The sequence below is a fragment of the Toxoplasma gondii genome, chromosome X, assembly GCF_000006565.2.
Source record: "Toxoplasma gondii ME49 chromosome X, whole genome shotgun sequence".
In the NCBI taxonomy this organism is placed as follows: Eukaryota; Apicomplexa; class Conoidasida; order Eucoccidiorida; family Sarcocystidae; genus Toxoplasma; species Toxoplasma gondii.
The window spans coordinates 4916668-4933758 of NC_031478.1; the positions used below are offsets into that span (position 1 = coordinate 4916668).

Genomic DNA, 17091 nt, shown 5'->3' on the forward strand with positions numbered 1-17091 from the left:
AAATGCTTGTGGAGGCAGCTGACTGTAGAAAAAAAAATTTAGTTGTGAATCTACAGTCCCATTGTGAAGATCTGAGTTCGCAAATCGGGAGTCAGGAAGTTCGAAGCTGGCGAACGGGCGACCACCTTGCCCTGCTGCAGGCGTTCGCACTGTTTGACGACCCAACACGGCACGAAACCGATTTTTCAGCCTTTTGTGTCTTCTGCTTTTCCACTGAGGAGCATCGCAAGCTAACTGGGTCATATCTTCCGGCTGGCTCTCGAAGTACAAGGAGGGAGCTACTCTGTGTCAGAGGGTTCGTTCTCTCGGTCAGAGTCGTTGCCCTCTTGAGCATCGTCTTCATCGCTCGTGGCCCAGAGCAGCGGAGCGTCTAGAACCGTGAACGATCCACATTCTTTCCCTTCACAGATGCGAGGTAGAGACGGCACACTGTCAAAACTCTCCCAGAAGAAAGCGTTTGAGAAATCATTCTTTCCCTCCGCAGCGCCCGAGGCCGACACACCCGGTTTGTCGGGTGAAGTTGGAGACTGGGCAGGTGCCGAGAAAAGAAGCGCTTCTGGGGGAGCAGGTCCACTAGTGTGGCTGCTTTGTTGCGGACCCCTCGCTGCTGTAGCTCCTAAGGCTGGAGAACGGACGACGTGAGAGGAAGGCGAGAGAGGTGTCTTTTCACTGTCTCTCTCTACAGTCGTTCGTGAAAGCTGCTCTGGCGGTGCTGAGATGACGGGTGGGAAGTGCATAGGCAACTCGGACGGGTCTTGTGAAGAAACGAGAGTTAAAAGGGCAACTTGGGGGTGATCTCTAAGTGACAGAACGGGCCAACACCTCTGTGTTTTGGTAGAGGTGGAGACACAAGTTTCTTGTGTCAACTCATGTTGCGCGATGGCGCCTACGAGGATTGACAGACGAAAAGGAAGCGATAGCTGCGCCGCTAGGCAGGGAGGCGTCTGAGGAGACAGACAGTCAGGAAAAGGCAAGCGAGAAAGGCAAGGAAAGTGGAGGCGAGAAGGACAACGCGAATAAATGAGGGGAGGCGAAGGGTGTGTTGGAATTCCTCAACTAGAAAGAAAGGCGCGGACACCAAGAAGCTGTGTTAGAAGAAGTCGTTTCCACCGCACGGAAGCGTCACTGCGTACACAGCTATCTTGGCTGGGCCAGACCAACTTGGCATTTGCCTTTCATCTTCAACTGAAAGCAATGTCTCGCTACATCGTTTCAGTCCTTTGTGGTTGGTGCTTTCGCCCGAAAAACTGTTTCTACCGGATGCGTTTTGCATGTCCACCGGTGACAAAGACTTCTTAGCTTGAGCAAAGCGAAGCTTCGCCTTCCCATCCCTGACAAGTCTATTCCCCGGAGTAGTCGACTTCTCCTGGTGGTAGCAGGTTGGATCCTCATCGCAGACTGCGTCCGCTCCACGTGCTTTTGCGTTTCTTCCCTTTCCGCCTCTCCCGCCACTCCCGGTTTTCCCCTCTTGTCTGTTCTGTTACCTTGAACTCGACGATTTTGAGGAGAACCATCATCACCTCGATGACTGTCACCTCTCTGTACACAAGTTCTGTCCAGGACGCGGATCGTTTCCCGAGGATCTTCCGGAGAAGTTTTCGATAACTCTTCTCGATTGCTCGCGTGGCGAAGGGCCGAGGCCAACAGAGTGTTCCACCTGCCCCGTGGTGTTTCAGAGTCGTCTCCTTGCCTCTGCAATACGACATCCCGTGGTTGTTTTCCTCTTTCCCCCGAATACTAGTGTTGTCACCATCTCTCAGTGTCGGTTGGGGTCCGGTGTGTCTATTCCCCTGTTCCTCGCCATCATCATTTGTGTCGTCACGGGCCATGCCGGTGGTAGCATACGCTTTAGCGCTGCCGTCCAGGCGGTCCAGACGGTCGTTCAAATCGACTCGTGGCGTCCCTGTTGACAAGTCTGGTGCACTTTCCTCTACGATAACTTGGGGAACGTTCGTGATTGTGACGCGAGGGCCTGATCGTCTCCTTGAGTTCTCAGACCGCGACTTTCCCTCGTCTTTTTCTCCCCTTTTGCTGCTTTGCGACGGAGACGACGGACTCGAAGTGTCGGGGCCTGGACCACGGCGGCCGGCTGCTGGGCGGGAGTTAATGGGACTTCGCAGTTTGGTATTTCTCCCGTTCCGTTTTGCATCCGAAGCGACGGAGTTCGCGTTCGGTCCGAGCGCGCCAGGTGCGGGGAAAGCTTCTGCGCGAGACGGAACTGGACCCTCTTCAAAACCAGGACTTCCTCTTGGTGGAGAAGATCCACTTGATGGCGGGGGGGCGACCGAAAGAGACGGGGACAGTATCTCGTTTGAAGGAAGGTTCTTCGCCGCTCTCTCCAGTCGTTTTTTCCTCTTTTCTTCTCGCAGTTCCTGGAAGGTCGCGAGCGCGTTTTCTTGGTCGTGAAACTCCGGCAAAAAGTGGAACAGAAAGTAAAGGACTTCGACGGGAGTCACTGCCAGCGAAGCTCCCTTGAATGCATCGCACAACAATGACCTGAGAGGGACTGAACAAACGACACATGCAAGGCAAAGAGATGCAACGCGCGTCCACTGTGATCACCGTTCCCGGTGGAAATCCACCATTAGCAAGAGGCACACACGCACGAGTCCCCGGAAACATGTGAGCTAACATATATATTCACATGTATATAGGGATATATATAGGTTTATAGCCCGGTAGCATTCCATAGATACATAGACATTCATATACTTGCGATCTTCTATCTTCTGTCGTTTCCCTCAGGTTCAGCTCCTGCATGTTCTTTCGCATGCGCTTCTTTGGCTTTCCTCTGTCACTGTTTATGCACGATGTTCTTCCCTACAGCAGGAGCCTCCCGGTTCGCACAGCTTTCTCACTTGGTGTTTGCCGTTTTTCTTCTGCACACTTGTCTTTCGCTTCTGTGCCGGGAGTTCCTGGAGACCGTGAGTCGGCTGGGCCTTCTGTCTCTTCTGGAGGCGCGGCCGGCTCGGACTCGGCACCCGCAGGGGCCAAACGCGCGTTCTGGCCTTTCTGAGAGACAGAAGAGACAGAGAGATAGCATCGAAGGATGAAGAAGCGGAACGAAAATACTCGTCCTCTGGCTTTCGAACGTAACGTCTCATTACACAACCCCTTGTGTGACATTTTTCTTCACCCGTTCAGTGTGGATCTAGAAAAACCGACCTATGCAAACGCATCCCAGCGCCTTAGCATTTCGACAGTGCAGCAAACATTCCTCGTTTCCTCATCTGCATAACCGGATGGGACGTAGACAGAAGACTGTTCTCTCAACCGAAACAAGATTGAGGTGGAGGCCCACACCAAGAGCCTCGCTTGAGATTAGAGTCTTGAATGCGAACACAGTCCTGAGAGACGCGCTCATGTGCATGCATCGGCCCTTTGTCTCCGTTCTGAGATCTGAAAAGACCTCTTCACCCTGTTCGAGACGGGAGCAAATAGCTACTCGTCTGGTCCCCGTTGACCTCTTGCAGAAGACGAGACAGCCTGCGAATTGCGACATTTCGCTTTGGTCGTTTTACCGCATTATGTTTCTGCGGGTTCTCACTTCTCACCGTCTTAGCGTCTGGGGATCCCGCAGTCACGCTGAGTCGTCGCCGTGATTTCTCACATCGACCGACAACACCAGGAGCCTCCGAAAGGGGGCTTGTTCGCTGCGCTCGCGATGGTTGGAAAGGACCTCCCGATGCTCCCGCTGTCTTTTCAGAATCGGCCGGCTGAAGAGTTGAGTGTTCTGTCGACGGAGACGGTTGTTCTAGAAAACGAAAAATGGAGCCGGTCCATGCCAAATGAAGTATGCACGCACATCTTACACTTGGTTATGTTTCACAGCTTTCACGAAACCTGTTGGGAGACATGAGGCGGGTCGATGACTGAAGGGCACACGAAGGGAAATGCGTCTCATCCTACACATCACCGGAAGAGACCAGACCGAAGAGTTGTGTTCGAGGTAGGCCCTTGGCTTTCCATATTTTCCACCATTGAGGTTATTCGTATCGGTTATGTTGTATGCGTAATGCATGGACTAGTGTTTTACCTCTCGTATTCATAGCAATAGAAAACTACACATTAGATGCGAAACATCTCTAACTACGCACATTGTCTTGCTAAGAACGATCTCAGGTTGCCCTGATTTCTCTGTCGTACTCATGCATGGCGTTCTATCGGTGCTATTTCTACAATAACCGTTCTCTTAACTCTGCTGTGCTAACATCACAGACCTTTGATCCGGTAGACAAACAACTTCAGGATCTGAACGAGAAGACCAACTCGTAGAATACACTTCCCAGCAAACGCTTCGAACTAATTCTGTCGCGACGAAGACTACTCTCAACACGATAGTAGGGATCATACTCATTGGCAATGTCGAGTGCATTCAGCAAACGACCTCGGTATTTTCGGCACAGCTCTGCTCTCAACAGTCGACCTCATGGCTAAGCACACGAGGATTTCGCGTTCAAAATTGGAGAGCTGCGCGGATAAAACCTACCTTCTTCTGTCGTTGGTGCGGAGGGCTCTGCAGGCAGGATCTGCTTTGCAGCCTCTGTTTCCGCAGACGATATCAAGAGCCCCCAGCGCTGCATAAAGCGGCCGTAAAGAGAGTAAGACGTCGATATTGTGAACCAGTTCTATTCGATCCCTACGCCGAAGCGCATTTCATTTCCTTTTCGTCCTCGGAAAAACTGAATTTCGTTCTCAAGGCACCGTCGATTTCAGGAAATGCAACTTGTTCGTTCTTGTGGACTCCGCTGTGTTCCCTTCTCTTCTTACCCTCGAGTTCTGGGAGGCAGGGGAAGTGCCACAATCCGGAAGAAGAGACGGATGAAGAGGTAGAAGAAAGTTGCTAGACGAAAAGCGGGCAAGAGAACCGCAGGATGAGTAGGCATACAAACGGTTGTGGTGTCATGCCCATTACTCCTCTTACCCGCAGCATCAAAAGGAACTCTTGGAGGTAGACAGATCCCGTCATACGCGGACCTCTCGACATCGTGGCCGCTGGAGAAAGATCAACGGTGTCGTTCGTTAAGGCAGACGAAACTGGATGTCGTGAGGCCTCGACATACTCTTCAAAGTCTCGAACAAGCAGAGAGTTTGCAAAGATGCACATTTTCGGAAACACGAAAACTACAATCAAATCGCGATGAGTTCTGGCTAAAGGGAAGGAGGTTCTTGTTTGCGGCGCAGTTGACCAAAGCTACCAGCCAGTGAAAAAAGAAAGGAAGTACGGATTCAGATACGTGAAAGCATCTGGGCTATCATCTAAGTGGTCTTACGCATGTGCGGACACTGATTTTCACAACTGCGACGAAGATCGGGAGAATCCAGCAGCAGTCGATTGACAGAGTGGAACAGTCCCTGCCGAACGGTTGGAGCGAGGATGAGAAAGAAGAGAGGTTTAAACTCACCACTTTCACCCGGTGGTTGTTTCTTGGTTTTGCTTGCTTTCTCCAGTTCACCCGTGAAACTCGGTCCAGCATCGGGGGGCACAAAGGCAAATCTACGAGCGAAAAAAGGTCGCAGCGGTGCAAAGGCTTGCAGGATCTCGGGATCCGTGAACGGTTTGAAGGCGTCGAGAGAGGGTGACTTAAACGTCTGTGGAGAGGCCATTTTCCTGCTGAGGCTGCTTCGTCTGCTCGCGAGACTACTGCTTCTTTTTCTGCCGCTTCGACTGCACATGCTGCTGTTTCGCTTCATCGTCGGATTGCTTAAACTCTCTTTTCGGCTGCCGCCCCCCACGTTGCTAGAGCACGTCTCATAGAATTGCAAGAGAGAGACAGTAAAGCTGGAGAGAGCGACGTCTACAGACTTCCTCGGCGCCGGACACCACGGTGAAGTGACCAGTGGAGCGGCGTTGGCGTTGACCGCCTCTTCGTGAAGAAGCTGATCTTGTGCGAGTAGCACGAGAGCCCTCAGAAAGGAAGACAGGAGCAGAGGCCTTTGCTCAACAACGTCGCAGTGATTCGGAGTGCCGCGTGGTGGCTGTGCGAGTGTAGATCGATCTCTCGAAGATAAGGAAGACATGGCTGGCTGCGATGTGTTGAAAGCCGTATCGGAAATTGCGCTCGACAGATGCAGGTTGCCACTTGTCCCCGCGCTGGCATTTCCATCATAACCGCTAGCGCCACTGGCAACTGTACAACCAGCAAGCGGTGGAAAGCCGCGCCCATTCTCGAGAGGAAATCGACTGTCTCCAGAACAGAGAGATTCGTGGGGTCCCCCCGTACCAAGTGACCGAAAAGCGTCGTTTGTCGGCTCCAGAGAGAAACAGTTTTTGCTAGTGTCTGTGGACGGTGTGTGGGTCACTGGCCCGTCGCCAAGAGGCTCGGATCGTGAAGAGCTATCAAGAGCCACAGACGGACTTTTCGTTTTCGCGAAATTCAAACACTCTGACGGGGTGGGCGCGAACTGCGTCGCCACCTCGAGAGCCTGAGGAAGCACCGAAAAAGAATGGCCAAAACAAGAAACAGACACATGCAGGGAATTTCAAGTGGGAAGCGGAGGTTTGGCGCTAAAACAGAAGAACGGTCGGATTTGCGGCACTCTAAAAACAGTCTACCGGTGCTGAAGCATGCGCGTCTATTCACAAAACAGTGAATCGCATTCAGTGAATCGCTTTCTAGAATGGCTGCCCGATTCCGGGAGACATTTTGATAACGCTGGTTTTTCCAGAGTACGACGACGCTGTCCGTTAGTGTTGCATTTCTTCAGTCGAAACTGCACTTCCCTCGTCTCTTTCGAAAAAGATCTTTGCTTCACCCTCTGAACGTGACCGGTGGGACAAAGGAACTACGGAACTCTAAACCGTGAGTCGTGAACGCCCCTTCTAGTTCTCATTGAGTTTTCGCAAAACGTTAGGCGCCGTCATTAATCCGATTCGTACCCTAAGGATCCTGCTCAAGGGCCGATCTGCCGTGAGAAGCCGTGCATCCGCTGCCAGAATCCTTGACAGCAAAGTAGGGGGAAGCGAAAGAGAAAAAAATAGCCGGGAACGCGAGAGCGAACACACCGCCGAGACTCTAAAGCGAAACAAGTCGTTTCTCCAGAGAGCATAAATGCGTCGGAAACTCTTGGAACGAAGGCATTGCTTACATTGTTCACAGCGTTAGCATTAGCCGTGTGTGGACAGAGCTTTGGCCAGGATGTGTGACCACCTCACGTTGAACCAATGCTAATAGCGCATAGAGCGGACCTCGAGAATAGAAATACCTTTACATAAACGGTGTAAGCCTCAACATCAAAATCAATCTTCTTCTCATCACCGTATCTGTCTCTAATATATATATATATATATATATATATATATATATATATATATAGTTATACATATGTGTATAGGGATATGGCCACATGAGTTGTGATCCTCAAATTACAAAGGGTATTGTATATATTGTAGACCTGAAAAAAGCACTCCTTTTTTCACGTGGAAATGCCTTCTGTCGATGCACGCAATGTACTTGTCTCACCAGAACTGAAGAAAAGACATTGACAGAGGGTCCTGTCCTGGAAAGCATGCAATTCTACGGTAGAGTGCGTAAGTGCGCCGAAGAGTCTTCAGATTTCTGCAAAAGCCCCAGAAACCAAATACATCCTCTTCACAGATCTTTGTACTTTTACCCCCCAGTAAATACGCACAGACAGATAGAAAGATAGAGATAGAGAGATTTGAGGAGACCCCCCGATACACAAGTTTCTGTGCGGCGGTGGAGAAAACAGAGGTGTAACGTATGAAGGAGTGTAATCCGGTTGAGGGAGATGCGCCACCTGTCAGGAAGCAGCGTCATATACAAGGTGCCGACAATTCCATTCATCATACGGAGACAACATTGTGTCTTTCTGTGCTGGGTTCATACACTTTATGTGTGTGTGTGTCTTTATTATTTGGTATCTCCGAGGACTCGGTGAAAGACGGCGCCCTTCAAGACGGCTCCATCTTGCAATTTCTTCTCCGATACCTTAAAATCCACTTGTACGTTCCGCAGAGAGCCCTGTCGGTCGCTTCCTGTGGACTGAGAGGATTCGCCACCTTGAACTCTGTGTCGCAGGTCGTTCGCCTTTTGTCTCCACCGTCCCTTCTGCGCCTGGCGTCTCCTGGAGCGCCTGAAGACTCCTGTGCCGCTACAGGGTTTCGCGAAGGCTTCCCCACGGTGTTTCTGCTGTTTGCAGTCGCCAGAAGACGCTGAGGCGGGGGAGTTCGAAGCATCTCCAGCAGAAAGATATCGTCGAGAGAAACGAGCATACTCGCCGAACTCGAGGCCACCATCGTGGAGAAAAAAAGGTTCCTCTGGACTGGCGTGGCTTTCGGTGTGGGAGACAGCGACGTGCAGGATGTGCCAAAGGAACTCGGAAGGGGAAAAAACGGTTTCTTTGAAACGTTCACAGAAGACAAAGAGAGCGGCGACTTCGAGTGCAGGCCGCTCTCCAGAACGGTGAACCTCTCGCTGACGCAGACCACACGATCGTTCTCAAAAACCGCTGACGAACGGAGAAAAAAGCAGGAAAGAAACGACAGAGTACACGTGGACCAAACAGGTAAATGAAATACGGCAGTACGGTCCATCCGCAAAGTGGAGATGCGAAGTAAAAAACAAAAGTGTATATGTATGTATATATATATATATATATATATATATCTGTAGGGGTATTCTGAGACTGGATGTGGAGATCTCTAGATGTGTGTGGCAACCGTTTTCTGTGTCTTTATTTTATCATTAGTGTTTCACGTGTCTCCTTGCCGACGGGTTTGTCTCCAAGCAAGTTGCGGTGTGCTGTCTCGCGTTCATTTCCCGAGTCGAGCGACAGGGTCGAGGGGAAGTTGGGTGAAAAAAACGTGGAGCCGCCAGGCAACTGCGCATGTGTGGGGAGGCGGTGAAGACACACAGGCTCGTTTTTCAAGGAAACAGCTGGCGCGTTACTCAGAGTGATACGGAAAATCCCCAGTTTATCTTGACTGTAGTTTTATAAGGGGTGGATTATGCACCTTCAGCTAGCTCGTCAGACGCGAGTGAATGTGACTGAACGATCAACAACGACGAGACGTACGAAAACGCGTGCGTGCTCTCCATGACAGCATGGAAGACTGCGCTTCACTGCACACGCAGAAGGTTCTGAATGCACTCTGGCGTGAATTCCCCCCAAAAAACATCCTTGGTGACCACCGAGGAACTTCCTCACCTTCATGGACGCAGCCTGCCTCATTGACATACTGAGCTCGTCCGTGCTTTTTGCTGCTTCGCCAGTAACCTTCGTATCGACTTCCACTGGCATACCAGAAGATGCCAAACCCTTCTCGGACGCCGTTCTGGAAAAATGTCAAGAAAGGAATTCCATCCAGAGACAAGCCAATTCAGATCTTGGATCGGATGAACAGAGCCTTCCAGATCTGGACTCCGGGTCCAAAGCCGTTGCAGACACTCTCCCCAGAAAAAGGTGCCGAAAAAGGAAAGTGACGATAAACGACCATGGAGACAAGGCCGAGAAACCGAGCTTTCGCCGTAAGGGGCTTAAGCCTCTAGGGAAGTTAACAGCTTCGCCGGTTGCTTGGGAAGGCGACAAGTGAGGCTATGGCGAACGCGGCAGAAAGGGAGAGAAGATGAAGACGTTGTTGAAGACGCTGACCGCCGACGCGAAGGTGTGTACATGCTGATACCAAAGATACAGACAATCTACAGAGAGTTGACAAATGCATCCGGTCTTCATGGAAAGGCTGCGAAACGTAGAAGCGTGTGAAAATGTGTAACCGATACCGGCGTGGACTTCTCTGTTTTATCTTGTCTGCTTTGCGTCTATGGTTGTTTCCAAAAGAGAGAGAAGAGCGCAAAACCTGGCTGTCAAGAAGAGGCACTTCAAGGGAAATGCAACGCTGCCAAGCTTACCTTAAACCAACCTTCATAGCGATTCAGGCGCAGCTGACCGTCGGCCACGTCCTCGTCTACGGCACCGGCATTGCGTACACAGAGAAAAAAGCAGGAGAGTTTGTGGGATGCTGAAAATACTTCCGGGTACGAGATCCAGACCACCGAGTTCTAATGGAGAAAGCCAGCAAAGAATGCGGAGTAGCATTTAGATCTTGAATGCTTCCCGAACCCAGTTCTGCTATGGCGCTACCAAGAGTCTAAATAAAAAAATGGCAATAACTGGAGCAGAACAGAGCACATACAGCCATCAACAAAGGAAAACACGGTAACAAGAACTTCCTGTCTGTGGATACAAGACGAGAAAAAGAAGGAAAAAGCCTTTCTTCTGAATTCCGGGGAGTCCAGAGACCTCGAGAGGCAGACGCGTCAGACAGAAGCTCGTGCAGTCTGAAAGATCTGATAACGTCTACGTGATGATGGAAAAACGAGCATGGCGAAACCTGGTTCAGAAGTCGATTTCTTTGTTTCCTTTCTGAGCTCTCCCCTCAAATGATTTACGGTGCTTTCTTCATTTCTCTTTCGGGAACGATTTGAGGACAGACATGTTGGCAACTCTTTTGAACTACTCTGCAGATGTCTTTTCCCTCTCCAAATCCTACCACTTTCTGCACATCTCTCTGCTGAGTTCTCTTGCGTCCAGGATTGAACTCCCCAGCCATCAGGGACCCCGTCGCGCCACTGGCCTATGCAGACCAAAAACGCATGCAAAGTCACTGAAGGCATCTCTCTGACATCGCCATATGGAGCACGCGAAAACAAGAGATACAAGCAGCTTTTACAGTCTAGATACACCTGCACACACGTATATATATATATATATATATATTATTCAATAGCGTGTCTGCATATGTGACTGTCTACGCAGTTGTGTGGCGGTGCATGCAAGCGTATCTGAGAACAGAGGGAGTGACATGAATTCCGTTTCTCTACATCAGCCAAACGATGTGCACGCTGGGATCAACAACAGGTTCAGAACTGGATCCTAACACAGGGTCCCCCTGCGCGGTTGGTTACAGAAGACTGCCATAGATACTTTCAAAATATAACGTGAGTGCGATGTTGCCTTGCGTGGCTGTTCCCGTCATCAACAATCAGAGTGGCATCTTACAACGAAAAACGAAAAAAGACAGAGAACCACCAGAGAGGCGGTAGGAAAGTGGACGACCTTTCGCAGGTTACGATGGAGCACTTTCGGCGCGAGGCTCTTTGCACACGAGGTCGGAAAAGTCCGCCTGGGAGCCTAGGAACTCTTTGTCGCAGCTCTGTACCTCACCTGCGTACTGGATGTGTAGATCAGTCCACTCCATGCGGCCTACGCCATGCCTCACGCCAGCCTTCCACTGGCCCTCGTAGACGCCGCGACGGTAGCGCTGCCTTCCCCAACCTTGCCGCAAATTGTTGACCCACATTCCTGCAAGGAAGCGCTCCTACGAACAGCCTGCCACGTCGTTCAAGACATAAGGACAGAAAATCGGACCGAAACCGACACAAACGCGTCAACCCATCAAACCCCCTACACATGTCCACCCTGATCTCTTGAAATATATATATATATATATATATATATATATATTTATGAGTGAGGATGACAAACATGCACACCTCTTCACACGTGAACATGCATATTCGTCTTTCTAGAAATACATTTATCTTTATATTTATATACAAAATACATATATATATATATATGTATGTATGTATTTTATAGATGTAGTTAGAGGTAGATGACTATAGCGATAGAGTGATGCATACTTTGCAAATGTGTACCGTTTGAAAAAAGCACCTGTTGGGACTCGATTTCGTAACAGGAACGTGCATACGTCGATAGCTACCTAAGCCTTTTCTTCGCGCGTGTTGGAGCTTGAGAGAAAGGACGCCTCTGTGTGGCTCGCGTTCTCGTGGCCACAAGCAAATGCACCCCGGGAGCAACGAAACACTTGCATTTCGTTTTGAGGGAACTGAATTGTACGCAGTAGGACAGGAAGTCCGCATAGATTTAATTCTAAAGATTCTTTCGACTAACGCAGACTGCTTTCTATTTCTGACTCAGGCGAGGGCTTCCTCACCTGTGTACTCGCATATTCCTTCCCGGTCATACCGAAGAGTACCTTGACCGTTGCGTTGGCCATCCTTCCACATGCCTCGATACTCTTTTTCTCTGTCAAACAGGAGCTCGCACAAACGCTCCGAAATGTCTAAACTCGCGCCCAAACTGGCATCTACATTGACAACACTCGACTGTCTCATTCTACATATCTGCACTGGGGTATTGCACTTAGAAAACGCTGTAATGTCCACGATGACAACGTGCATCCAAAAACATACACTTCGAGATAAATAATAACATGGATGCATGCACACAGATGAACCGCATTCTACGCGCTCAGGAATACCCACATAGAATGAAATGGATACCTTGGAACGATCACCTACGTATATATGTAGATATATATATATATATAGAGAGAGAGAGAGAGAGATTGATAGACAGACACATAGATATAAGCGAGATGGATGGATAGATAGATAGAGCTGTATGACAGAAGATTTGTTCCCAAGTTTCTAAATTTTCCCTCACCCATCTGGAGATGTCAGGATTCCGAATCCGTGGCGTTTGCCTCTGAGCACCTGCAAGTGAGTGGCGGAAATAGAAACTTACAATCCACTTTACAGCTGACTTTTATCTGCCGGATAGTATCCCCCGTGGTAGTCGCCTCGCCCGCTAACTAGAACAGGGAAGTGTGTTCGCACCTAAGTTTGACCGACCGTGTGTCTGCAGGGTGTCTTGCCTGTAGTTCCCCCTGCACATACAAATACCTGAAGAAATGCACGTCACGAACCGCAGTTCACTCTCTAAAAGTATATACATGGACCTCTGCGAAAGAATGCAAGACTATGGAGATACGCTCAGAATGAACATCGCTTCTCCTTTACAAGAGAATGGACATAGGCAAGAGTGCCTCACTTGACCGTTGTACACACTTCCATCCTGCCAGGTAAATTGGCCTTCTCCTTCTAACGTCGAAGAGCGGAAATCTCCTTTGTACTGCAGGAGGACGGTCTCCCGCGCCTGTTCTCCAGGCGGCCCCGGTGCCAAAAACCGGGCCTCTCCTGCAGGCGGTAAGAAAACAATGTTCGTCTCCAGCAATCGAGAGACAGTCTCGAGATTCGTTTTCAGTTACATTCGAAATATCCGTCAGCCGCGTATCGCGTGGTATTGTAGAGGAAACAGAGGTGAATGACCAGTCTGGGCTCATCATTTGCTCCACTTTGCCGTTGCGGATATGAGGGTATCGCGCAAAACTATGTTTTACTCAATTGCGTGCGCCGATCTACGAGTGCGTGCACCAAACAATGCGGGGGGCCATATATCTCGATATTCACATGCAGAGATCCATTTACTAATACAAACAACACGGCGTTTGTCTGCCCGTGTGGGTGCTATTATCTCTCTAGTTGTATATAGTGGCGTAAAGACATGATGACATCCAGAGTCATGCATGTATTCACACATGTGTTTATTCTATTATGTATATTCACACAGTGTTTCGTACTTTTCTCCGTGTATCAGATGGTGTACGGTTGCCCACGTGGTGATGCAATATCGCATCTCAGACGGACACCGCGAATGCCGTTTTTAACGCTGAGCGGTTGTTCCGCTTGTGGGACATGCGAGATTTTAGGCATGCTCGTTGTATCGTCAACTCCCCGCATTCTCCGATACCTTTGTCATTAATAACATTGATTCCCGTCTCTCGGCTGGTGACGACGCCTGTGAAGATGACATTTCCGAGGCGCACTTCCGCCACAAGTTGTTTGACGTGATCTTCCTCTTCGATGCGTTCTTCTTTCTCCTCTTCCCCAGGCTTGCTTTCTTGCCCTCTGCAGAGTTCTTCGTCAGCCTTCAGACCTGCGCACTCTACGGTCGTCTCTTCTTTCCCGAGCGATCCTGCGATTCCTTCTGTCTGCGACTTGCACAGGGGCACGGCGGGAGTTTTGAGAACTGGATCGTCCCCCCCGATGTTCAGGCCGCTTACTTTGTCTCTTGGAAACTGGGGATTGGACTCTCTGAGTGTCTGTCCAGCCGACTCAGCCTCTTTTTTCCGGTGCGGGGAAGGAAGATCTAATGGTGACTTTTGTTTTTCTTCGGTCTGCGAAACGTCGTCAGCGGCCTCGTCGCATGGAGTGTCTGGAAGCGGTGCAGCCGTCCTCAGCCGCCTCAGCAAACTGCGGTGCCGTGTAGGAGCTAGGAGCGACTGTGCAACTTTCATGGAAGTAAATTTCCAGAAGACTTCTGCTGAAGGAAACAACGGCGACGTCATCTTAGAAGGAACGACGGAAGGGCGAAAGTCGCCTTCCTGGTGGGGCAGAGTCGCCATCGCCGCTTACGTCCAATAACCAGAGTGGGCTGCTGGTGTGAGCATTTCATGGGAAACGGGTTTCCAAAAGAAGCTTCGAGTTAATCGAGCCTCAACTGTACTCAGAGAGAAGAAAAGTTGTGTGCTGAAAAACTTTCCGCGTGGCTGTATCGGGAAAAGAGTGAAGACGAACAGATATGTCGGGTGTCATCCTGAACCGCGACAGCGGCGGAGAGTCCAAGTCGAAACAGGAAAGAGAAAACTGTTCACCGTCCAAATGAAGAAAAATAGGGTACTGAATGGTAGGACGGGTCAACTAGTGGTCTTTTCCAAAGGAAAGAAACTGGAGTGGGGAGAACTCCGACTTGAACATGTTAACAAATCAAGAGAAACGTGAGTTCTGCTCGTGAACTCCGAGTGTTGGAAGCAGGCGAAAAGGGCAGAATAACCATGTCGGTGTTATCAATTTTGAATCGCATACACACACACACACGCATGGGAGCATCGGAATCTATGCAGGGCCCCATAAATCGATATATATATATATATATATATATATATATGCATATATAGGTGTGCCGTTACATGCGAATGTATCCACACGTAACAACAGAATGTCACGTAGACTTTTCATTTGTTCCGGGATGTAAAAAACTGTGGCATTGCTCATATCGCCGGTCAAATCCAAGAAAAAGTTGTGATCTGGAACTCGAAGGTTCAAAACTTCACAGGGATGACCCACAGCACCCGGTCGTTTCAAAAATGATACTTCACAATGACCCGCGTCAGAGATCTTTTGCAGGTGAGACGAAGAAAACTTCTTTTCCTTCGTAGATAGAGACAAGCTAATAACGTTGCTTTCGCGAAGAGAAGGGTCAGGGCATCCTGCGACACACAAACAGGCGGGACGAGGTGTTGAATCCAAGCGCTCGTGGCAAACACATTCATCACACGGCCTCTCACTGGTACTGACACTCCTTCCCAGCTAGTGAAATACTTAAGAAACAGTAAAGATCATTCATTCCTTGAGAACTGGCTCAAAGAGCGCTGATCCGCCGCCGTCTGCACGATAACGGGAGCGACGACTGCCCGGATAGACTCGGATTAAGGAATGCGACTCGGCAACACTTATCAAAACCCGTAAAGATGCCGGTCACCTTACTGGATCCATGGCTTTTCTTGTTGCCAGCTTTTATTATTGGCGTTCCCGATAATGGTGTTGTATTTGTGAAGTGTATTCGGTAAACAATTTATTTTACCCGAAAAGTCCCGTTTTCCCATGCACAAGTGGTCCGCGTGCCCTTATCCGCTAGTCCTCGGTTAACATGAGCGAAACGACGGGGAACAGATTCGCCATTCTCTTCAGCAAAACTTTGAGCATCTCTCAGCTTCTGCCTAACGGCTAGCTTAAATATTTTGAAGAGAAACTAGGTCCAGCACCAGTTTCGTTCTGTACTATCTCAACTCAGAACGCGCACGAAGCCACAGGAGGGTGGGACGCGACACTCACTCAAGCCCCGGTACAAAAGAGGCTTTCCTTTGACTTGCGTTGTTCCAGCTCTTTGCTTTTCATCGTGGTGGAAAGCCTGTAAAACAAGAGAGAAAATGGTGCTTTGGGAATAGGGCACTTTTGACACGCATGGACAGGACACCAGTGTGCCACGTTCTGCGAACGGCGCAATTTCGTCCTTTACTTCCCTGTTCACTTTTCAAAACTGTCTTGAAAGTCCACGGAACCTCCAAATATGCATGTTCCTCAAGCACACAATCTTGTTATTCTGCATCGTGCCTAACGGTGTGTCCGGTTCGAAACCCTCAACCGTCTCTCCCAGTTATGAGACTGAGTGCAACGACAGAGTGAGGCACAATTCGCTTGTTCTTATTCGCCTTGTTCCTGTTCGTCACAAGAATACAGCACGTAACAAGTTCGTTGCCAAACAAGTAACCATCAAACCACATACAGAAAGTCGCGCACACAGAGGTGTCTTGCCTTGATTCTGCACCAGCAGGAAGTGTGTTCTATTACGACTTCACTAACTGGTTATCCTATATATATATATATATATATATATATATATAAATGCAGCAGCGGATGGATCAGCATTCGCTTTGCTGTCACGACTGCTCTTGTCTTTGCCATCTACCGGGTTACGTCATTAACAAACCGATTTGGCGCGACTTCCGCCGACGGAATAGAATTTCCGCGTCGACCACGAAACCCATTTCCGTTAGAGGTCTACATCGCTCTGAAACGGGTGTTGTGAGGGGTCCAGAGAAAATTACGTTGGAACGATGCCACAGGGTCTACTGCTAACTTTCCCACCCACATAAGGTAGAGAACGTTCTCTTCGAAACAGCAGATCAGCAAACTGATGAAAAAGCACAGTCGCATTCGTTTTTCTTGAGGTCAGCCACGGATGAAGAAAGGCTCCTTGGAAAAGCGTCAGTAAGAAGCGATTATTTTCGCAGAATTGTGTAGTTGTCTTACTGGCAGGCGAAATTGATGCTCTCTGTGTCGAGGCGGAGAATCGCCGCAAACTTTGATTTCGCCTTTTCCTCGGCTCGGATTTTGCCAAAGAGCCTTCCACATTGTATCTCAAGGAGAGGAGTATGCATCCTTCTGGACAAATGGAGCAGCTCTAAGCCTAAAGTGGAACAAAGGGGTCATGGGCCGGAGCGAACAACTCGGATGGAAAGGCGGCAAATTATTCACAAACCTGTGTTTTTGTCACTCTGCCGGCGGGTACCGTTGTGCCTGAACACCTTTTTTTCTCGCGAATCTCCATTTCTGGAAGTCCGGAAGTAGTGGTAACATGAAG

General features: G+C 49.5%; 2 protein-coding genes across 2 annotated transcripts; both read right to left on the reverse strand.

Moving 5' to 3' along the window:
• Positions 1-85: 85 nt before the first annotated feature.
• Positions 86-3456, reverse strand: TGME49_235500 (hypothetical protein). The gene is made up of 3 exons (XM_018780432.1): positions 2859-3456; positions 1485-2506; positions 86-944 (listed from the first exon to the last, which is right to left on the reverse strand). The coding sequence occupies exons 1-3, from the start codon at positions 3124-3126 to the stop codon at positions 279-281; spliced, it is 1956 nt and encodes a 651-aa protein (XP_018635823.1). The 5' UTR covers positions 3127-3456; the 3' UTR covers positions 86-278.
• A 1387-nt stretch (positions 3457-4843) lies between these two features.
• On the reverse strand, positions 4844-14293 carry TGME49_235515 (MORN repeat-containing protein; the record flags this gene model as incomplete). Its single annotated transcript, XM_018780433.1, has 13 exons — positions 4844-5073; positions 5406-6426; positions 6881-6941; positions 7464-7559; positions 7953-8472; positions 9172-9298; positions 9873-9928; positions 10514-10597; positions 11188-11325; positions 11981-12072; positions 12493-12542; positions 12880-13025; positions 13639-14293. 13 exons carry the CDS (start codon positions 14291-14293, stop codon positions 4844-4846), a joined length of 3276 nt encoding a protein of 1091 aa, XP_018635822.1.
• Positions 14294-17091: the final 2798 nt, after the last annotated feature.